This window comes from Pinus tabuliformis, chromosome 6 (assembly GCF_031772625.1).
Source record: "Pinus tabuliformis cultivar Carrire ecotype Pingquan chromosome 6, CPIR1, whole genome shotgun sequence".
NCBI lineage: Eukaryota > Viridiplantae > Streptophyta > Pinopsida > Pinales > Pinaceae > Pinus > Pinus tabuliformis.
This window is the reverse complement of record NC_142292.1, coordinates 1,514,721,435-1,514,745,794: the sequence shown is the minus strand read 5'-3', so window position 1 is coordinate 1,514,745,794 and position 24,360 is coordinate 1,514,721,435. Positions and strand designations below refer to the sequence as shown.

The 24,360-nt window shown below is 38.1% G+C and overlaps 1 protein-coding gene across 1 annotated transcript; it reads left to right on the top strand.

Annotated features, from left to right (window-relative positions):
- Window positions 1–9,123: 9,123 nt before the first annotated feature.
- On the top strand, window positions 9,124–9,998 carry LOC149264420 (antimicrobial ginkbilobin-2-like protein). Its single transcript, XM_089389667.1, has one exon. It carries the CDS (start codon window positions 9,417–9,419, stop codon window positions 9,861–9,863), a length of 447 nt encoding a protein of 148 aa, XP_089245793.1. The 5' UTR covers window positions 9,124–9,416; the 3' UTR covers window positions 9,864–9,998.
- The last annotated feature ends 14,362 nt before the right edge of the window (window positions 9,999–24,360 follow it).

Here is a 24,360-nt window from a genome sequence, read left to right as displayed (position 1 = left end):
TGAATTCTGTGAAAATGGTGGCCACGTGAACTCCACTCGCCTGGCCGCCCTCGTTTTAGAAGCAGACCTGCCCTACTTTACATCAACCTCCACTCTCTGCACATGGTATCCTGCAGCTATAAATTCCATTCTTGCCCCCATTAGAAGTATCGGACCATATAACTTGTTTGCTAATATGGAAGGCAGAATGAGACTGTTATTGTGCTGGAGGGTGTTCTCGTTGCTTGCCCTTCAGCTTAATGTAATCTCGATTTCAGCTGATCCGTTTATTTACGGTCTCTGCAACGTAAACAAATACAGCAATGGCAGTGCGTATGAAAGCAACGTGAACGAGACCAGAGTTGTGACAAGAGATCTAATGAGACAAGAGTTGTCACGATCAAATTTTCACATCTAACTCCAGAATTGCCTATCTCTTCAGTTTCAATGACCTCCAGCCAAGTCCACTGGTAGGCAAGATTCCACTCTACATCCAATTTTGGCCTCTCCCATTGGAAGGCCATGAAGTGGGTATCACCTCAAACCGGAATCAAAATGATTGTTTGATTACAAAAATCTGAAGCAGAAATCCTGACCACTTCTTGGGCCCCCCACGTTGAATTCTGTGAAAATGGTGGCCACGTGAACTCCACTCGCCTGGCCGCCCTCGTTTTAGAAGCAGACCTGCCCTACTTTACATCAACCTCCACCCTCTGCACATGGTATCCTGCAGCCTATGTTACCAGAAACGAGAAACGGGAAACGAAACGGGAAACGACAACAGGACGAGAAACGATGTTTAGAGGTTTCTCATTGAAGAAACGAGGAGAGAGAAAAAACATTTTTTTTTTAATGAAAAACATAAAACAAAACATTCATTATCTAAAAACATTACAAACTTGTTTATAGGATTGTAAAAATTACATTGCAATGTCACAAATTGAATTATATACATATTGTAAAAATTACATTGTAATATCACAAATTGAATTATATACATATTGTAAAAATTACATTACAATGTCACAAATTAAATTATATACATATTGTAAAAATTACATTGCAATGTCACAAATTGAATTATATACATAACCCATGACAAACAGAACATAGCTTTTAAACTTTTAAACAAATAATTGCCTTCAAAAAATTTCATTATTTTGAATTTAATTATGTATTAAAAATATATTTTATAATAAGAAATATAACAATTCTAATAAAGGCTTGAATAGGAATTCGCTCCAAAACTATGCTTTTGATCATTGGTCAGTGATTAAAAGTAGTAGTTTTGTAGGAAAGCATGCCAATTTCAAAGAGAAAAATGTGCACGTTCGAGTAGGCAGTATTAACAACTCTCCTTGTGCAGGTTCTAGTGGGTAGTATTAACAACTTTCTTTGAAAGACACAAAATGACGCAGGTTCTACAAATATTAGCTATAAAACCAATATATGAGCTATAAAACCTATAAAATTGAAGCATTCGAGTAATACAAACTCTAAAACAGAAACCATAAACCCTTATCCCGTATCGTGGAAAATTCATATGCAAATCGAGAAAATTGTGGGCAAAAATGTCGATGTGATAAAATATCAGCAATTCAGCGAAATGGGTGCTGGCTGTTGGGCATCACGATTTGAAAGATGGAATTACATTTAAAATATATACACTTGTTTACATTCAGAAACACCTCAGTCACGGAAAGAAAAAGAAATAAATCACAAGCCTTCTAATTATCTTACCGCATATTTATGAAGCTAACTGTATGGGGGTGAGAAGCTAACTCGGGCTCCTTGGCGCACTTCCTCCTCTGCTCTGATCTGATTTGCCTCCTCTCCTCTGCTCGGATCCGATCCAAACCTGGGCTGCATATACCGAATCTGCTCTCCTCTCTGCAACTTAAATCCCCCAGAACTTGCTTTACTGGAAAATGAAACTCGTTTTGCTTGCAGTGCCTTTTGCCTTTTGCATGCAGTTTTTTTTTAACAATAGTTAAAAAATTCTTTACCGCAAAATGAAATTAGTTTGCATGCAGTTTGGTTTTGAACAATAGTTAGAAATTTCTTTAGTTAACAAGACTTTGTATGAGTTTGAATAGGAAACCCTGAAACTGTGGAGAAACCAAAACGTTGCAGGGAAACCGAAGAACGTTTTGTATCAGGCCGCTCTAAGAAACGAATCGTTTCTGGAAAACCAGTTTCTCACCGCTAAAAACGGGAACGGCCGTACAAAACGGCGTTTTCTGTGCTGTCACGTTTCTATTGCGTTTTTTAACGGGAACGGTGGCTACCGTCCCGTTTCTGGTAACATAGCCTGCAACTATAAATTCCATTCTTGCCCCCATTAGAAGTATCAGAGCATATAACTTGTTTGCTAATATGGAAGGCAGAATGAGACGGTTGTTGTGCTGGAGGGTGTTCTCGTTGCTTGCCCTTCAGCTTAATGTAATCTCGATTTCAGCTGATCCGTTTATTTACGGTCTCTGCAACGTAAACAAATACAGCAATGGCAGTGCGTATGAAAGCAACGTAAACGCCCTAGTTGCGTATGAAAGCAACGTGAACGAGACCAGAGTTGTGACAAGAGATCTAATGAGACAAGAGTTGTCACGATCAAATTTTCACATCTAACTCCAGAATTGCCTATCTCTTCAGTTTCAATGACCTCCAGTCAAGTCCACTGGTAGGCAAGATTCCACTCTCCATCCAATTTTGGCCTCTCCCATTGGAAGGCCATGAAGTGTGTATCACCTCAAACCGGAATCAAAATGATTGTTTGATTACAAAAATCTGAAGCAGAAATCCTGACCACTTCTTGGCGCCCCACGTTGAATTCTGTGAAAATGGTGGCTACGTGAACTCCACTCGCCTGGCCGCCCTCGGTTTAGAAGCAGACCTGCCCTACTTTACATCAACCTCCACTCTCTTGTTGGGGATTTTTCTGTCAAAATCCCAAAAACAGAATCACAGAACACAGAGAACAATGCTCTATTTTACACACAAGATCTTGGCACAGGGAAGCTTTAAAATTTCTGAGGAGACAGAGATTTCACACACACAAACAAATTTCTATTCATTAATAAAAGCAACTGCTGTTACAAACTTCTTCCTCTCTCTCAGAGGGATTCACCAAGAACATTTAACAAAAATTACTCTTTCTCCTGAGATTTTACACTGCTGTGTGTAAGAATCTCTTCTACATTCACTGCTGTAAAAACAGACTTCAACTACAGAAAAATTACTTTCACTGCTGTGTGGAAATTACACAGATTTTCTTCACGCTGTTGCGTGGGTTACAATACATCGCACTGCTGTGCCTCACTCTTCAATTTCATTACTTTGCACTGCTGTGCATTACCATTCCTCTCCTACAATACACTAAAAAAAACATTACATATATATATGGCAATAAAACAAAACAAAAGAACTTACGTCAGTTTTCACTTGCCATGCTTCCGTAAAAAAAATTAAATGTTTTTACCAGCCTTTACTTGTGCCCATACTCCCGCTGAAATAAAATTAAAACTTCACCAAAACTTACCAACCACAGTAAATTGCATTTACTGTTTTACTGACATTTATTGACGGTAAAGAGACTTTTACTTCACGTCAATTTTATTTGCTGCTGGCTTGTACTTTAACCATTGACTTCATTTATATCGCATCGCAAAATCTCTTTTAGCGGAACACTAAAGTGGAGCACACACACATTACTGCGATCTGCGATATGCGATCAGATCGCATCGCACCATCGCGATCGCAGAAATCACAACACATAACGGAGGGTGGCAGGAGGTGATTGCGATTTGCGATATGCGATAGATCGCATCGCAAAAATAAAGCTTCAGTTGAAATTATTATTTCAACACTCCCCTTTAATTTCAACTGCTGGGTTATCAATCATACCCAGACGCTTGCTTAAAAATTCAAAGCTCTTCTGATCCAATGGCTTTGTCAGAATGTCTGCTACTTGTTCTTGAGTCCTGCAATGTTGTAAAACAATTTCTCCGTTGTTCACCAATTCTCTTATGTAGTGAAACCTTGTATCAATGTGTTTCGTTCACTTGTGAAACACAGAATTCTTGGACAACGCAATAGCCGAGCTATTGTCACAGAAAATAACTGTTGCTTTTGCCTGCTCTTGGCCTAAGCTCCTCAACATTCTTCTCATCCAAACCGCTTGACATGCTGCTGCTATAGCTGCCACGTATTCTGCTTCTGCTGTAGACAACGCCACAATTGGCTGCTTCTTGGAAGCCCATGAAATTGCTCCTGAACCCATGTGAAAGACATAACCAGAAGTGCTTTTCCGATCATCCACACTTCCAGCCCAATCGCTATCGGTGTAGCCAACTAAATCTGAACTTTCTGAAAAAGTATACAAAATGCCAAATCTTTTTGTACCTTTGACATACCTCAGAATTCTTTTTGCTGCCTGCCAATGTGCCTCTTTTGGCCTCTCCATGAATCTGGAAATCAAACTAACAGCATGCATTATATCCGGCCTAGTTGCAGTTAAATACATAAGGCTGCCAACTATGCTCTTATACAAGCTAGGATCAAAATCCTTGCTGCTGTCCTCTTTGCTGAGTTTTAATCCCATTATCGTAGGAGTGTTTGCTGCTTTGCATTCTTGCATATTAAACCTACTCAACACTTCATTTACATATCTTGCTTGAGAGATAAAAATTCCATTTTCATTTTGATCTACTTCTATTCCTAAGAAGTATCTCAGCAAACCCATGTCAGTCATTTCAAATTCCTCTTTCATGACTGATTTGAAGTTTTCAATGAGGTAGTCATTATTACCTGTAAAAATTACATCATCAACATACAAGACAACAATTAAAATCTTGCCATGCTTTTCTTTGATGTAAACTGTGGGTTCTCCCTTACATTTGTCAAATTCATTTTCCAGTAGATAGGAATCTATCCTACTGTACCACGCTCTTGGAGCTTGCTTCAGCCCATAAAGATCTTTCTTCAATTTGCACACTTTGTGCTCTTCACCTTTCTTCTCATAGCCGAGAGGCTGTTCAATGTACACCTCTTCTTTTAACACTCCATTTAGGAATGTTGAATTCACGTCCATTTGGTAGACTTTCCATTTGTTTTGTGCTGCTATGGACAGCACTGCTCTCACGGTTTCCATTCTTGCAACCGGTGCGAAAGTCTCCTCATAGTCTCTTCCATATTGCTGCTTGTATCCCTTGACAACCAGCCTTGCCTTGTGTCTTTCAATTTTGCCTTCAGCATTGCACTTGGTCTTATAGACCCATTTGACTCCAATGACTTCTTTACCTTTTGGTAGCTCAACCAAATCCCATGTCTTGTTTCTTTCTATGGCATTCATCTCCTCATCCATAGCTTCTATCCATTTCTTTTCTTTAATAGCATCTTCGAAATGAATAGGGTCATCAACATGACAATACAAAGCAAATAAGGAATTCATTCCTTCATTATAAATGTCACTTAAGTTTCTGAATTTCTTACCTCTTTCACTTGTTGTACAAGTGCTTGAAGATGCACTTGAATTTCCTCCTTGTGGAGTGCTTGGAGAAGCACTCTCATTTCTCCTCAAGGGTGTTCCTTGTTGTCCTTGTGTTGGCGCTGCTGTTTGAGGATGTATTTCAGCCACCTCTTCATCATCTTCATCATGAAACAAACAGTTTTTAACATTCACTGTTTTCTATGCTTCCATCCCAAGCTTCCTCCTCAATGAACTGAACATCTCTGCTCACAAAGAACTTCTTGGTAGATGGGATATACAACCTGTAAGCTTTGGATTCCTCACTGTATCCAATGAAGATGCATTTCTCCCCTTTGTTGTCCAACTTCCTCCTTAGCTGATCTGGTATGTGTGCATAGGCCACACATCCAAAAAATTTCATGTGGGTGACTCCTTGCTTTCTCCCACTCCATGCTTCTTCCGGCACTTTGTTCATCACAGCTTTTGTAGGACACCTATTCAAGATATATACAACACAATTTACAGCTTCAGCCCAATAGTCATTTGGCAAATGCTTTGCCTTCAACATGCTCCTCGCCATATCCATAATGGTTCTGTTCTTCCTTTAAGCAACTCCATTTTGCTGTGGGGTGTACCTTGCTGTAAACTGCTTATGTATTCCATTTTCTCTGCAAAAACATAAAAATTCTTTGGAGATATACTCACCTCCTCTGTCAGTTCTCAAGACTTTAATACGCAACCCACTTTGGTTTTCCACAAGTGCTTTGAAATTTCAGAATTTTTCAAACACTTCTGATTTGTTCTTCAAAAAATAAACCCAAGTCTTTCTTGTAAAATCATCAATGAATGTTAGAAAATATTGGCTGCCTGCTAAAGATGGAGTTTGCATTGGTCCACATAAATCTGAGTGGACAATTTCTAAGGGTGCTTTTGCCCTTATGCTTTTCCCGCTTGGAAAACTTTCTCTGTGTTGTTTTCCCAATATGCAGCCTTCACAAAGGCTGTCCGGTTTCTCTATCAATGGTAATCCTCTTACCATTCCTTTTCTGCTCAACAAGTTAAGACCTCCAAAGTTGAGATGTCCAAATCTCAAATGCCACAACCAATTTTCATCTTTTGGTTGGCTTTGGAAAGCCTCTTGGGTAACTGCTGCCATTGCATCTTTGTTTTTCAAATCTGCCCTTATTCTGAGCGGGAACATTCTGTTCCTTGTCATCTTCACTTCAGCAATGCATCGCTTGCTGGGTGGAATATCCATGATGGTGCATACATCATTCTCAAAGAAAACATTGTAACCCTTTTGAACAAGCTGTCCAATACTCAAGAGGTTACATCTCATTCCAGGAACATAATAGACATCTGCTATGGTTTTCCTTTCACCTTGCTTTGTAAATATTTTAACTTCTCCTTTACCCATAACAGAAATTTTGCTATCAGTCCCAAGTGTGACTTGTGACTTCACAGTTTGATCTAAAGCAGAAAACAGGGCTAAGTTTCCTGTCATATGATTGCTGCAACCAGAGTCTAGAAACCATATATCTTCACTATTTGTTTTAGCCATGTTGCAAGCCAACAATACATTATCTTGGCTGACATTTTCTCTAGTAATATTTGCAATAGAGCTATTACTCACATCATGCTGCTTCTTTCTACATTCACTGGCATAATGCCCATACTTTTTACAATAATAACATTGGACATTGGATTTTTCATACCTTTGTCCTTGAGCATGATGTTGTCCTCCTTGTTGGCTGCTGCCTTGACCTTGGTTCTGATTTGAATTGCTGCCTCTTCCTTGAGCATTTGCTGGACTGTTCCTTCCGCCTCTGTTCTGGCTTCTGCCTCTTCCTCTCTTGTTTCCTCTGCCTTGACCTCTTCCTCTTCCAAAGAACATCTGGGTCTTGAAGGCTTGCTCTAGAGATGAGTTTTCATTTCTACTCAACCTCTGCTCATGTGTGATCAGTGATGCATGAAGCTCATCAACTGAAAAGTTTGAGAGATCCTTTGTCTCTTCTATGGTGGTGACAATCACATGGAACCTTGAGGGTAGGCACCTTAATAGTTTCTCCACAATCCTCCTTTCTTCGAGTATCTCTTCATGAGATCTTATATGTGTGACCAGGCCAATTACTTGAGTGAAGAATGAGTCAATATTGTCTGACTCCTTCATGCACAGGTTCTCAAAATCTTTCTTCAGCAATCGTAACTTTGCTGTCTTCACTCTCTTCATTCCTTGATAGGCTGTTTTAAGAGTTTGCCATGCATCTTTGAATGTCTTAGCTGCTGCTAACCTTGGAAACACGCTTCCATGCACTGCCTGATACAAGAAGAAGAGGGCTTTTGAGTCCTCCTTCTTGTGGCTCTTCAACAGATCCTTCTCTCCCTGAGTTAATGCATTAAACTCATTTTCATCTGCTGGTTGTTCAAAACCATCCTCAACTATTTCCCATAAGTCTTGGGAAGCAAACAAGGCTTTCATTGTTATTGCCCAATAGTCATAGTTTTTGCCATCAAATAGTGGGAGCTGCATACCCATGCTATTGCTGGTGCTTGTGCCAGCCATTTTTGCACTCTTAACTATGCTTCAAAATACAGTCAAGTATTTAAGAGAAATACCTTGGATTCTTTTGCCTGAGTCTTCACACTGCTGGAGAAGTTGTTGCAGTAAGAATCCTTCCTTCAGCTTCTTTGAACCCTTCAAAGAGCCTAGACCAGCTCTGATACCACTGTTGGGGATTTTTCTGTCAAAATCCCAAAAACAGAATCACAGAACACAGAGAACAATGCTCTGTTTTACACACAAGATCTTGGCACAGGGAAGCTTTAAAATTTCTGAGGAGACAGAGATTTCACACACACAAACAAATTTCTATTCATTAATAAAAGCAACTGCTGTTACAAACTTCTTCCTCTCTCTCAGAGGGATTCACCAAGAACATTTAACAAAAATTACTCTGTCTTCTCCTGAGATTTTACACTGCTGTGTGTAAGAATCTCTTCTACATTCACTGCTGTAAAAACAGACTTCAACTACAGAAAAATTACTTTCACTGCTGTGTGGAAATTACACAGATTTTCTTCACGCTGCTGCGTGGGTTACAATACATCGCACTGCTGTGCCTCACTCTTCAATTTCATTACTTCGCACTGCTGTGCATTACCATTCCTCTCCTACAATACACTAAAAAAAACATTACATATATATATGGCAATAAAACAAAACAAAAGAACTTACGTCAGTTTTCACTTGCCATGCTTCCGTAAAAAAAATTAAATGTTTTTACCAGCCTTTACTTGTGCCCATACTCCCGCTGAAATAAAATTAAAACTTCACCAAAACTTACCAACCACAGTAAATTGCATTTACTGTTTTACTGACATTTACTGACGGTAAAGAGACTTTTACTTCACGTCAAATTTATTTGCTGCTGGCTTGTACTTTAACCATTGACTTCATTTATATCGCATCGCAAAATCTCTTTTAGCGGAACACTAAAGTGGAGCACACACACATTACTGCGATCTGCGATATGCGATCAGATCGCATCGCACCATCGCGATCGCAGAAATCACAGCACATAACGGAGGGTGGCAGGAGGTGATTGCGATTTGCGATATGCGATAGATCGCATCGCAAAAATAAAGCTTCAGTTGAAATTATTATTTCAACATCTCTCCACATGGTATCCTGCAGCTATAAATTCCTTTCTTGCCCCCATTAGAAGTATCAGAGCATATAACTTGTTTGCTAATATGGAAGGCTGAATGAGACGGTTGTTGTGCTGGAGGGTGTTCTCATTGCTTGCCCTTCAGCTTAATGTAATCTCGATTTCAGCTGATCCGTTTATTTACGGTCTCTGCAATGTAAACAAATACAGCAATGGCAGTGCGTATGAAAGCAACGTGAACGCCCTATTGAAATACCTGGTGAGGGCCGCTGCCCCGAGAGGCGGATTCTCGAGATATTCTTATGGAGGAGTCAAAGGCCTTCTGCAATGACGTCTCTCAGGAGGACTGCCAAAAGTGTTCCGCTGCAGCTTCACGGACGGCTTACCAAGGCTGCCCCAACGCCATTGGAGCTCGATTTCAGCTGGAATTCTGCCTCATTCGTTATGAGAATTATAATTTCGCTTCTGTTCTCGATACCGTTGCAGTCGCTATTCTTGAGAATGTCAAGGGCAACGGTGATATTGAAGGCTTCAATCAGACTCTCGGGAATCTTATGAATACTCTTTCTGGCAAAGCTCCCTTCACAGTAAATAGATTCGCCACCGGATCATCTGTGGTGAATCCTTCTGTCACCATTTATGGATTGGGAATGTGTTTGAGAAGTCTTTCATGTCCTGACTGTGGTGTGTGTCTGAGTCAAGCCATTGCAGATATGAATAGTTGTTGTTCTTCACAGGTTGGAGCTTAAGTGTATTTGGGCAGTTGCACTGTGCGCTTCGAGATGTATCCCTTGAATACCGAGGCCAGCTACCTGCCATGAGAAAACGAGATCAGCAACTTTCTTTGCGTGCTTTTGAAATAAATAAAGGACTTTTCTTTTATCGTAACTCTATCTATTCTGAAAATATATTCAACATATAATATGAAAATATATTTAAGATATGATACGTTGTTTTCAACTTGGTTACATAGACAGAGCAGAATTTGGAGTTTTTTTTTTAATGGTTCTTATGCATAAATTTTGATGCCTATTGGGTTGTTTTTAGTATATTTTTGTTGGGTGTTTTAGTAAGGTATTTTTAATAAGATATTGTTGAATATAATATTCTGAAAAATTTGGGTAATGGATTTTGTAATGGGTTTAAAATTTTAGGTGGATATTCTATATATTATTAGGGATTAGAAAATAAAGTGGAGTGTTTTTCACGATGAGTGGAGTGTCTAAGTGAAACCTGTGATATATTATAAAATTCATTATTTTGGTATTCTAAACAATTTATTCAACAATGCATTTTATTTTTATTGTAGATTTTATTGTTTGATTTCTTAGCAGATTCTAGAAATATTTAGAAATCGCATGGACAACAAGTAAGGCAATTCTTTCACCTTATTGTTGTAGCTCTAATTCTAAGGTATTCCCAAAATCACTTTGATTTTAAGATATTCTCAAAATCTACGATTTAAATATAGCTTCACTAATTTTAGTATATCTTTCCAAAGTTAGCTTTAAACTTTATAACTTTAAAATTCCATAAACAATAAAGTCAACTATTTGACTCCTCATTATCTAATCATTAGATGTTAACTTTTTAACTTCTATCATTTTAACCGTGGAAAAACTTATCATGGTCAAAATAATAGTGAGAACAACCAATCAATATTATTGAAAGACTTTTATCATTAAATTTTAGAATATCAAATTATTTGTATAAAAAAAAAATTGTTAACATATTTAATAGGTTATTTTGAATTTATTGCACTAAAATAGTAAAACTGATGATGCTACCTTTCTCAACCTGTATAAAGAGAAAAATTACTAGTAATTGGCATGTATTGTTAGAGCGCATTAGAACAAAGTTAGCATAGGAGGAAAACCCAATGTTCTCGACAATCGATATCCAGTGGCAAAATTCTTCTAACACAAAAAAAATTGTACTATCTTCATAACAATGTTGGAGAGATCAATTTTGAAAGGGAAGAGTGGCTCTTAAAACCTCAATAATCATGAGTTAACAAGTATAATTCAGCGTGCACTTGAGAAGTGAAAAAGAGCAAAAAATAAGAAATCTGAATCAAATTGTTTTCCTGTAAATGCTTGGTTTGATGAGGAATGCAAAATGGCAAGGAAAACCTTGAAAAAGGTAGGCGATGAGAAGATGAATGTAATGTTATATAAGCAAATTCTAAAAAATAAAAAATAAAAATGAGTTCATGCAAACAAGGCGAGAAGAGTTAATATATCTAGGCAAGAATCACCCAAAGTGTTTTTTGCAGGAAATTCAACCAAGGAAGAAGCAAATTGAAAATAATATTACAGTGAATCAATGGTTTGACTATGCAAGACAACTCTATGAGAAAGAATCAGAGGAGGAGCCTCCTCCCAAGATCAACACAACCACAAAGCTTTTCACATTACAGGAAGTAGAGAGAGGAATTAAGAAGTTGAAAATAGAAAAGGCAAAGGACTTGGTTGAAATTCAAGCAGAATATCTAAAGTGGGGAATGAATGTTCTTGCACCGCACATCATGGAAATATTCGACAACATCATTCGACAAGGATTCCCAAGATATTGGACAACTAGTCTAGAAATACCCATTTTTAAAAGTGGAGACATTAATAATCCTTCCAACTATACAACCATTAAGATCAATCCTTTGTTTGCAAAGCTCTTCAGCAACATGGTGGAAAATAGAATCAATAAGTAGGTCGAAGTCAAAGAAAAGAGAGCAAAAGGGAAAACATGTTTTAGGTCGAAACATTCTATAGTAGATCATGGTATCACGTTGAGACACATTATTGAAAAGGTTTGGGATGGAAAATAAGAAGTATTTTGCTGCTTTGTTGACTTCAAAAAGGCATTTAACACTATCCCTAGAGATAAGTTGTGGAGTAGAATGGAAGAACTTGAAATTCCTTTACATTATAGAGTTGTTGTCCATAGGCTTTATGAAGAGGTGAAAGTCAAAATTAGGACTTCAGTAGGCATTTCTGAAAGCTTTAGAAGTGACATTAGAGTCAAGCAAGGTTTCCCTTTATCCCTTACTCTTTTTGGTTTATATATTGATAAATTAGAAAAGTGACTAAATCTACAAGATGGGGATGGTGTTCATTTGGGGGAGTTTGTGATAAAGCTTCCTTTATATGCTGATGACCTTGTATTGATTGCTAAATTGGCCTAGGGATTGAAGATGCACCTATATGCCCTTAAGTATTTTTGTAAAGCAGTTGGGATGCAAGTCAATACCAATAAGACCAAAATAATGATTTTCTCAAATGAAAAGAAGCATAGCCAAGATATGTTCTTCTTTGAAGGTAACATTCTTGAAGAAGTAAAGGAATACAAGTACCTCAGGATTGATTTCAACAACAAGCTTAATTGGGAGCACTGCAGAAAGAAGATAATTTTAGGAGGGTGGAAAGCATTTTATGGGCTACTAATCTTTTCTTTTCAGGTGTCGAAGGCTTTCTGCTGTTTGCATCCCCACTAAAACACCTTATTCAATCTTGTTAAAGCATGTAAGGGAGCTGCAATCAAGGAAAAGTTAGCAATAAACTTTCTCCAATACTGTGCTGCTCCTAAGAAGCTTTAACTTCTTTAGCAGATTTGGGTTTAGGCCAGTTTACAATGACTACAACCTTGGAGGGATCTATCTTCAATTCACCACTCCCTACAATATGACCCAAATAATTCAAATATGTTTTGCCAAATTCACATTTTGATAGCTTAACATAAATATTTTCTTTTTTCAAAACATCTAGAGTCTGCTTGACATGCTTCAAATGTTCTTCCCATGTTTTACTAAATATAAGAATGTCATCTAAATATACAATGACAAAATCATCAATAAAATGCCCGAGTACATCATTCATTACTCTCATGAAAGTAGCAGGAGCATTAGTTAAGCCAAAAGGCATAACTAACCACTGATACAGTCCCTGCTTTGTTTTGAAAATAGTCTTCCATGCATCTTGCTCTGCAACTCTGACCTGATGGTAGCCACTATGCAAGTCCAACTTGGAAAAGTAAACAACTTCTTTCAACTAATCTAATAGATCATCTATGCAGGGAAGGGGATAACGATTTTTGATCGTTATCTTATTCAATGCTCGGTAATCAATGCACATTCTCCATGAGCTATCTTTCTTTCTCACCAAGACAATTGGAGACCCACATGGCAATGTGCTAGGTCTTATGAACCCTTTCTCGAGCAGCTCCTGTACCTGCTTCTTGATTTCTGCATTCTCTAAAGTGGACAACCTGTACAGTCCGATGTTAGGCAACTGAGCATCTTACTGCAAATTAATATCATGTACTATTTCCTTTTTGGGTGGTAGACCTTTATGTTCTTGAAATAACATATCATATTCTGAAACAACTTTTTCTAAATCAGCTTGTTGTTTAGCATTACAGCCCTCAAATACATTGGTTTTATCAGGTTTCTTTTCCTTTACAACCATCAGTAAAAATTGTTTGCATGAATTTACAATTCTTTTCATCTACCCTGAGTTTATGAGAGTATAATTATTCTTGAGTTTATGAGCTCTTACAATATATTGAATTCCATCTTTAACAAGTTGATACTTGTTTTCATCTCTATAGAAAATGTCTTTTCTATCATACAAGTAAGGACTTCCTAAAACAATTCCACATATATCCAAGGGAACAATATCTAACTCAACCTCATCTACAAATGCTGACCCAAACGAAAACCTAAGTTTACATTGTCTACTCACTTGTAGCTTTGATTTATCACATACCCAACCTAATGGATAAGGCTTCTTGTGAGGTGTGGTTAGTAATCCCAACTTCTTTACAATTGCTTCAAAAATTAAGTTTACTTATGAGCCACTATCAAACAAAGTATCAATCTTTTGATGCTTGGAAATAACTCTAATATGAAAAATCTCATGTCTTTTCCTCTCATTTTCTTCCTTATTAGTAGATTGTGTAGAATTACTAATAGATGCTTCATAATTTTTACCTTTTATATTTGTGGCTGTGATCATTGTTTCATCTCCTGAGTCTGACCCCAAATATTTTTGAATAGCTACAACAGTCTTCTTCTTTTTTCCATCTAACTTCTTGGGTTTCAACTCCAAATGCAGAATCCAACAGTGTTCATAATCATGCCCATCCTTCTTGCAATGAGTGCATGAAGATTTGGTCTTTTGTATAGTATTTGTCTTCCTCTCTTTCCATTTTTGTTTTCTTTTTTTCCTTATTCTTGCTTGCAGTGGGTTTTGATGATCCCCCAACTTCTGGGTTCACTTTCTTACCTCTAGCCTCTAGATGTGTAGCTTGAACAGATACCTCATCTATGCTAGTGGGATTAAACATGAGAATGGTGTGCCTTAAATAGCCGTGTAGACCACCTATATACTTCAGCAGAGTTTCAGGGGAGTCTAAAGAAATTCCTAGAATCAAAGCTCTTTTTGGAAATTCTTGGGTGTAGCTTTGTACACTTTTCCCTTTCAATTGGCAAAGATTTTGCCAACTCATCATGGCTTGCTGCATATAAGCTAGTGGATATAATTGTTTTTTAATTGCAGAAACAAATTCACTCTAGACAGAAAGAATTTTACCATGCTTCTTCATGACAGCTTGTGTTCTGCCTTCCCACCATACAAAGGTAGTTCCTCCAAAGCAGAGGCTAGCTAGCTGAATCTTACTGTTGTCTGAATGAATGCTATGCACCTTGCAAAATACATCAATCTATCTAATCCAATTATCCAACTTCTCTGCATTCAACTCTCCATCATATATCGGTAAATCAAATTTAACATCTAATTTAATTTGAGATGCTTTCTTCGTTTTATTTTCAGGACTATCAGAAGGTGTGGAAAATTTTTCTTCTTTCCCTTTAGAATGATTATGGAGGAGAGATTCTTCTGCTCCTTTATCTTGTTTGGAGTTTGAGGAATCTTCATCTCTACCTTTCTTAAATTCTTTATACATTTCTTCTACCATGGTCCTCATGGTCATGAAACTGTCCATGAACTGGGAGTCTGATTCCAAGGGACTTTCTTTTGCCATTTTCCCTTTAGGATAGACTCTTCCAATTTCCGGGTTAGCTTCAATCAACTCTCCTTCTCCTAATTTGAGCTTTGTCCTAGTTAGCATTCAACAACAAAAATCCAGCACAAGCTTGTCTAACCCTAGTAACCTAGATGCTCTGATACCACTTGATCCGTAATTGATCCAAGACAATTAATTAAGGTATTAAAACTCATGTGCATGGACGTTTCTATATTATTTTATGCAACGGATCGATAAGATTGTGAAATACACAAACACGGAAGCAGTTAAAGAAAACACAACAGGCAAATATGTAAACACAACAAGTTTAATAAGCACTTCACCCAATACTCCTGGGATACGTCTCCCGATCTAGCCTTCAGTGGTGGAATCTCTATTATGTTTTCAAACAGAGTTTCACAACAGTGAGCTCAATTTAAGTCTCACATAGCAGATATTAATCAGCAAGACTGCACTTGGATTCCCCAAGTCTATCAAGTACACAGACTCTCCTTATTAAATCTTGACCTCTATTGGTAACAATAGTATGAGTCCAATCTGAGACTCAATACATGACAGGCATATACAGAGGATTTCTCTTGAATGTCTCAAACCTTCTCTGGAGTACACAGACTCTCTGAATCTCTCTGTCTCTATCTCTGGCTTGATGCTGCCTTTGCTTCTATAGGTCAGCTCGGCTTCTTTTTATGTTCTCTGCTCTTAGCTTTCTTAACTCGCTTACTACTTGCTCTATTAGTTCGTGGTTTTAAAGCCACTTTTTTCTTTGACTGTTCATTTCCCCGACCTCTGTCCATTCGAATTCCTCTGTCCTGCATCATCAGTCACTGTATAATGCTTCACAGGGAGGTGGCCACCTATTCTATAATGGATGAGTGTGTTAGTTCTCTCGGACATGTTTGAACGGTCGTTATTTCTATTTGCTCCAAGAATGCCCATGAAAGCGAATCTTTGCCAACACTTCGAACTTCAAATCTTATATAATTATGACTTTTTACCCCGTCGAATCTGGTCATCCATTAGATTGCGTCTCCATTGTCGATCTGGACCTTCCAAATCCTCTGGTGGTCACTCATATCGAGCGCCTGAGTAGCTCAATGGTTACCCATCCGATGTGAGTGGTTTTCTCTCTCTTTCGCTAGACGCGTGGCAATCGGTGTGTGGAATCAGGAAAAACTTGATTGAAACCGCTTACTGCCTCGAGCCCTTCCAATATCTTGCCAGTTTTGTGAAATCCCGCCCCCGACAGAACTGAAACATTTACTTTTCCTCATTTCATAATATTTCAAGTCTGGGTGCTCGAGGTTTCTCTTCACTGAGAGGTTTTCCCTTTGCTAATCGCATATCGGAAAATACCTCCATTGCTCCAAATTCATCCTTACAATTATCGGTTATGCCAATGCGTGTTACCATGGTCTACCGCTCTACGTGCTAGATCGGAAGCCCTCGTTGATCTACACTGATTTCCATTTGCAACTATCATGAAGATTCCTACGATAATCTTGATCTTTTAAGGCTTTGAATTTTTCGCATGTTTTAAAGAGTTCATGAAAACTTAGGGAGTGTTCTAGGATCCAATTTGGATCAGGGAGTGGCCTAGGCTCTAGGCTTCAAAAAGTGGCTCAAATCTCAGGGTCGCTGACATAGAACTAAAAATTTTCATCGATAGTCGCTGGCATGCAGGCCTATGAGAGTGACTTTAGGTCTTTGGTCGCTCCCTTGCCCATAGCATGAGAATGACTGAGCATTAAATTATCCAGAACAATAGTGGGGCATAGGGATAGGTTGTTTGAGTGGTTGACTTGTCTCTTAAGGGTTTTGTTGATGATGTTATATGGTTGTGTGTGATGTTCCATCGATTCCACTTCCTTAAGGTTACCTAGGAGGTCAAATATGATCATAATAGCCTCTCGTCTCATGTTTACCCTAGTTGGCATGGTTACTTAGGTGGATGTGGGAGGAGGGTGTTAGAGAGTGCTATCAGAGCAAGGTTGAACTGTCAGATTGGATGGGTTGAATGTGTTAGTCATGCATGAATTTCAGTTGCATGTGTGTCTCTTACACTTATATACTTGTTGCATTTTCTTGATGATGGATTAGGGTTGTAGTATGGTTATCATGGAGAATTTGATCTTGATTTCATGAAGACTAATTGAAATGGGTATGTGACTAACTGCATATGGTTATTTGTCATCTACATGTTGATTTTATGTCACCTACTTACATCCTTGTATGTTAGGTTACATCCTTGAGTATTTTGATTACATGTGTCAGTCTTGTAGGTTGATTGCAAGAACTAATCCATTATGTTCAACTACCTGCAGTTATGCATATTTGTAGTTAGTTAGGCATTACTTATGCCTATTTCCGGTTGCATGTAGAAATGTGTACAATGGAGTAATCATTGTTGTCATGAATGAGGTCATAAAATACACTATTTATATGGCCTTGCATCAATGAATGGATCCTAGTTAGAGTGATTTTTTTGTGTTGATACATTTATTGTGTATGTCTATACATGGTTTATACATTGCTATGATTATTTTATACATGTATCATGCTTATTTTCTGATCTTGCAAACGAGGTATCCTCCCCAAGCTATACTAAGGGACATCAATTTATTGTGATTTGGCTTATCTGCCATATTATGCATTGCAGGAAGAAAGAGGTCAAATGGCTAGCAAGGTGGTAAACTACGTAGAATCTCCCTATACATCATATGAGCAACGTAGCGTAGGGAATACTTTTGATTTGGAAATACACTGAGGAGCTTGAAGGAAGATATAAGGAGTTGTAAGGAAGATAATGACTGGACCATATAGGCACAAGAGAAGAAAGCAAAGGTTAATGATATACTTCTTCATAGTTTGTCAGACTTGCAACAATAAGGGCCACTTTGGATCAGCCATGCACATGAGTATGGTACTAATGGAGAATATGGAGGTAGATCTCCTAGCAGACACCGATAAGATAGATCTAACACAGTGAGAGATGGCAGGTTGTTGGACACTCCAGACAAGAGGGGTGATGAGTCCAGGTATTATTCTAGTTTTGGTTTTGATAGACATCATTATTGTTGTCGCTATCATCCTTATAGGAGGAATGATAGGTGGTACTTTCCAAATGAGTTCAAGAAAGAAAAACAACCTCATTTTGATGGAGATGTGAGGAAACTAGAAGATGCAAAGGCTTGGATACTTGGCATGAACAAATTATTTGAGTTGCATGAGTACACAGATAACATGAAGTCCATAATAGCTATTTTCAGCTTGAAAGGTAAAGCAGACATTTAGTGGGAAGATGTTAAGCGGGTTAGAGACATCAGGACAGATGACTTGAGCTGACGGGAGTTCAAGAGAATTTTCAAGAAGAGGCATTTCTCAAAAAGGTACTGTGAAATTAAGGCAAAAGAATTCTATGAGATAAAGATGTGCTCAATGATGGATGAAGAGTACACAACCAAGTTTATGGAGCTATTGAGGTATGCATTGAATCTTACTCATGAAAAGGCCAAACTTCAACAGTTTTTCAGTGGTTTTCCAATACCATTTAGAGATCAGATTCAGTATGGTGAGCGTTGGTCACTTGAGGAAGTTAAAGGTAAACTCAAGCATTGCAATGAACAATCAAAGTGTAAGAATGAATCTCAGCATGGATGGAAAGGAAAGTACAAATGTAGAGGTAAATGGCAACCTAAGAGAACAAGGCCTCAACATGCAGATGAGAAAGAGAGTGTGGCACCGCAAAAGAGATTTAATGCAATTAGACAAGGACATGAGTCACAATAGTAGCATAGAGGTGTTTGCACTGGTTGGTTGGTGTGTTAGACATGTCGAAAGGAACAAATTAAGAGATATTGTCCACAAAATTAGGGTGGTAGGCCTTAGATATACAATGCATAAGAGGTGCAGATAGTTTGGGATGTTGGTCAGAGTATTCCACGTATCTATGCAATAATGGCCAATTGGTAGGAAGAACACCAGGCATCTATCATTGAGATGGATGATAACCTTTGTGATCAAGTGATTCCTATTTTGATTGGCCCTGGATCTAATAATAACTATGTTAGTCTTGACTTGCTCGATAAGTGTGGTTTGAGTAAGGAATTTCATGAAGAGTTTGGTTAGTGTAGTTGGCTATGGGTACAAAGAAGTGAGTTCATAATTGGGTAAGAGCTTATGCATTTGAATTAAATGGTATGCCTACAGTAGCCCATTTGAATGTATTACCATTGGTTTCATACAGTATGTTATTGGGAATGGATTGGTTGTATCTTCATAGAACCAAGGTTGACTATTATGACAAAGATATTGAGTGTGCTGATGACAATGGAGAACCAAGAGTCTTATAGAGTAAGAAGAAAGTCACATCAGCTAGGATGGTGATAGTTATGCAAGCAAAGCATAGCCACACGAAAGGGTACAAGTTATTTGCGGTACACATTTATAGTGATAAGGGTAAGGAGGTTGAGGATGCAAATGTATTGAAAAGGTACCCAATGTTGCAAAAGTTTAGGGATGTATTTCCTAAGGGCATTATAGAGTTTCCACCTCACAGGGAGGTAGAATTTTTTATTGAGTTAGTGCCAGGGGTAGCTCTAGCATCGAAAGTACCTTACAGGATGAGCACACTTGAGTTGGTTGAGTTGAAATTGCAGCTAAATAAAATGATGGACAAGGGATACATTAGGCCAAGTGTATCACCTTGGGGTGCATCGGTCGTGTTTGTGAGGAAGAAAGATGGTACCCTCAAATTATGCATTGGTTACAAGTAGTTGACCAAAGTGACTATCGAGAACAGATACCCTTTGCCAATGATTCATGACTTGCTCGATCAATTGAAAGGAGAAATAGTGTTCTTGAAGATTGACCTGAGATCTGGATACCATCAGGTACGCATCAAAGAGGAGGAAATTTACAAGACTTCATTCACGATCAGGTATGGGAATTATGAGTTTGTTGTGGTTCCATTTGGCTTAACTAATGCTCCAGATACATTCATGTGTTTGATGAATAGTGTGTTGCGTTTGTATTTGGATAAGTTTGTTATTGTTCTCACTAATGATATACTCATATATTATAAAAATGAGGAAGATAATATCAAGCATTTAGCAACAGTGTTAATATTGTTGAGAGAGCATCAGTTATATGCTAAGCTTAGCAAATCTAGCTTCTTTCAAACTGAGGTATAGTACTTGGGACATGTTGTCTCCAAGGAAGACATTATAGTAGATCTAGAGAAGATAAGGGCCATCATGGAGTGGGTAGCTCCTAAGAGTGTGGATGAGGTGATATATCTCATGGGTCTTACAGGATATTATAGGAGGTTCATTAGGAACTTCTCATAGATTTCTTATTCTATCACATCATTGCAGAGGAAAGGTAAGAAGTTTGAATGGACTGAAGACTGTGAGGCTAGATTTGAGCAGCTTAAGTAGTTGCTGACACATGCACTAGTGCTACAGATTGTAGATCCGGTCAAGGAGTTCGTAGTATGTACATATGCTTGCAAGAGAGGACTTAGTGGATTCCTTATGCATGATGGATACGTGGTATGTTATGAGTCCCGTAAACTAAACAAGCATAAGAAAAACTACCCGACACAAGATATTGAGTTAGCAAAGATTATACATGCACTGAAGATGTGGAGACACTATCGTCTTGGCAGGCGGTTCCTCCTTATGAGTGATCACATCGGGTTGAGGTATTTGTTTGACCAGTTGAATCTAACTACCAAGAAAGCTAGATGGTTGGCCATGATCAACGAGTTTGACCTCAAGATCAAGTACATCAAGGGTAAAGAGAACATGATGGAAGATTCTCTAAGAAGATGGGTACACGTACATCACTTGGAAGCTATGAGATCCTATGGGATAGACTTACAGGATAGGATATTGTAGGCAAGACAACAGGATTCCAGGTATATGGAGATTGTACATAGATTGCAACAGGGCGTTGGTATAGGTATAGGTGATATTATAGGAATAGGTCATGGTACAGGTACATGTATAGGTACATGTAGTTGTACAGGTACAAGTGGCAATACATGTATAGGTGCAAAGGGCATGGACCATTGTCTTACACCATAGGGATTGGTCAAGTTTTGAGATAGGATATATGTACCAAATAACAGTGAACTCAAGAAGTTGATCTTAAGGGAATTTCATGCGAAACCTTATTCAGGTCACCCATTTTATTAGATGACACTCACAATGATGAAGAGATATTACTATTGGCTAAATCTAAAGAGGGATGTGACAGAGTTTGTGGCGAGATGTTTTGACTATCAGGGAGTGAAAGAAGATTGAAAACATCCAGGTGGATTGCTATAGTTGATCACTATTCTCGAGTGGAAGTGGGAGGTCATTTCCATGGATTTTATTACAAGGTTTCCAAAGACAGTGAAGTAGCGTAATGCCATCACAGTCATTGTCGACAAGTTAACAAAGGTTGCACACTTTGTTCTGGTAAAGTCGAAATTCTCATCTAGTGATGTGGCACATGTATTCATCCGGGACATGGTTAGAATATATGGAATTCTGAAGAAGATTGTGTCAGACAGGGAAACGGAGTTCACTTGCACATTTTGGAAGGAGTTATTTGTAGGTTTTGGCACCGAGTTATCCTTTAACACAGTTTATCATCCGTATGCAGATGGTTAGACACAGAGGGTCAGTACGATATTGGAGGACATGTTGAGGATGCATGTGATGCATCAATAGAGGAATTGGGAAGAGTATCTCCCTTTCATCGAGTTTTCATATAGAAACGGTTATCATGAGTCTTTTTGAGGCATTATATGGGAAAAATTGTAACACTCCTATTAGTTGGAGTTACCTGATTAGTAGAGTATTGATTAGACCATATGTGTTGGTAAACATGGAACAAAAGATGCAGGTGATCAAGGAGAATCTCAAGGAAGCACATGATATGCGTAAGAGTTCTGCAGATAGGAACAGATTGTTCAAGGAGTTCTAGGTTGGGGAACAAGTGTACTTTCATATCAAAATGAAGAAGAGCTCCTTGCGGATTGGATCATGTGCCAAGCTGATACCACTGTTTTGTTGACCCTTCAGTATCATTGAGAGGATTGGGTTAGTAGCCTACTGACTTGCACTTCCTCCAATAGTGAAAGTCCATGATGTTTTCCATGTATATTTGCTCAAGAAAAATGTTAAGGATGTTGATCATGTGATTGACTGGTTTATATTACAAGTGGAACCAGATGGAGGATTCCAACCAAAGCATCAATGCATATTGTTGAAAAAGGTTCTCATGCTTTGGAACTGAGCAATAGAGCAAGTTAAAGTGCAACGTAAGCACTTTGGGCCTAATTAAACTACATGGGAGATCGAGTGTTAGATGCGGGTTATGTATCCTTTCTTGTTTGTTAGTTGAGGCAAAGCAGCATTGATATGGTGGTTTAGTTATTGCTTATGGTGGGTTGGTGATTTCTTATGGTGGTTTGGTAGTTTCTTTATGGTGGTCTAGTATTTGTTTATGATGTCTTGGTATGTGATTCACGATGGTTTAGTATTTTCTTTATGTTGGTTTAGTATATGATTTATGGTGATCAATATATGCTTTACGATTGTTGATATATGCTATATGATGTTTTGATAAATCGTTTATGATGTTTTGATATATCTTATATGATATGGTTATATGTTTGATATATGTTTTGGTATAAGATTTGGCATATGTTTTGGTATACATAATTTTAATGATGTTTCTATATGTACACCTGTGTATGGATGTAAATACCCTAACAAGCTATGTTATAAAGATCCACTATGCGGTATGGGTATCATGTTATTACGGTTATGTTATTATGCTATCATGTGGTTATGTTATCATGATGTTATGACGTCATATGGATTGGCACTCAGCGGGATGATAATTGTAAATATCGTAATGAGTTGTGTTATAAGGCTCCACTATGTTGTATGTTGTCATGTTGCCATGATGTTCTTCTCTTGAGTAGATCTTTCCTTGTAAATACTACATCAAGTTTTGTTATAAAGCTCCATAAGCAATATGTCTTCTTTCAGTAGGTTGTTGAGGTATATGTGTGATTGAATGCCGAGGATGGTGTTCCCCAAGGGGGAGAGTTCTGTAACAACCCTGGTGAAAATTCCATGTAATAAATGTTAAAAACAATAACCACGGATAATTGGGACACTTATTCTAGGTTTAAGGTTGGGCAAGACATCCTAGGTGGTGTGAATTTGGTTGTTTATGGATAAGAAATTGGCACAGGAAATGGCTAAGGCTTTGGGAAGGAAAAATTTCATTTTTGGCACAATTATTTATGAAAATAATAGAAATTAGGAGAAAAAGGAGGTGAAAGTTCACAGGTTGCATGTGAGGAGGAAAATGAAGCAAAATAATGGAAAATGAAGAAAATAGAGGCCTCATTCATAAAAAGGCTTCCGAGGATCAGTTGGTAACAATTTGTTAGTTTAGCTTTGGAACACTCTCATCATTTTCTCTCTCCCATACTCTTGGATACTCAGATTTTTTTCTTAGAGTACATTGGCATTGGAGCAAGAAAGGCAAAGAAAGCAAGAGGAAGCAAATATCAAGCGGGGAAAGGCAGGATCAAGCAACTACAACTACCTTCATTGCAAATATCGACTTGCATGTGTATTTCTTTACTAGATTTGGCATGCATGGAATTGCATGTGGTTCTTTTCTATCACGACATGGGTTTTACTAGTTGTAACAGTGTTTTTCAACCTAATAAATCTTTCCATTTTTGTATAGACACGGTGTGATGGGGTTCTCATTTTTGGTTAAGCTAGATTGTCGGATGGATTCGAAGTTATCTGAGGTGGATCTCTAAAATGATAGAAAGAATGGCATAGTAACCCCTGAACTGGACTATGGGTTGAGGTAAGACTGGATTTTGTGTTGCCTCGGATGGCCTAAGAATCCTTGCCAGTGAATGACAGGATATAATATAAAGCTTGGAGGTGGTTTTCTCTCCATTGGGCTTAGTAATCCTGGGATTGGGATATGTGATAAAGCTTGGAGAGTGGGTCACAGTTTAGGGCCTAGTGATCTGGGTTTGGTGTTAGGAAACCAGCTCACAAAAAGATAGAAAAGATATATCAACACCTTATAATTCAGCCTCTTAGAGGGGGAAGCCTCCTTTAAATTACACAAATGAACAATTTTTAGATGATACAAATGACTAAACCTCCCTTC

Excerpts from the sequence above, each read along its gene's own strand:
- LOC149264420 (XM_089389667.1), top strand. The coding sequence starts at position 9,417 with ATGGAGGAGTCAAAGGCCTTCTGCAATGACGTCTCTCAGGAGGACTGC.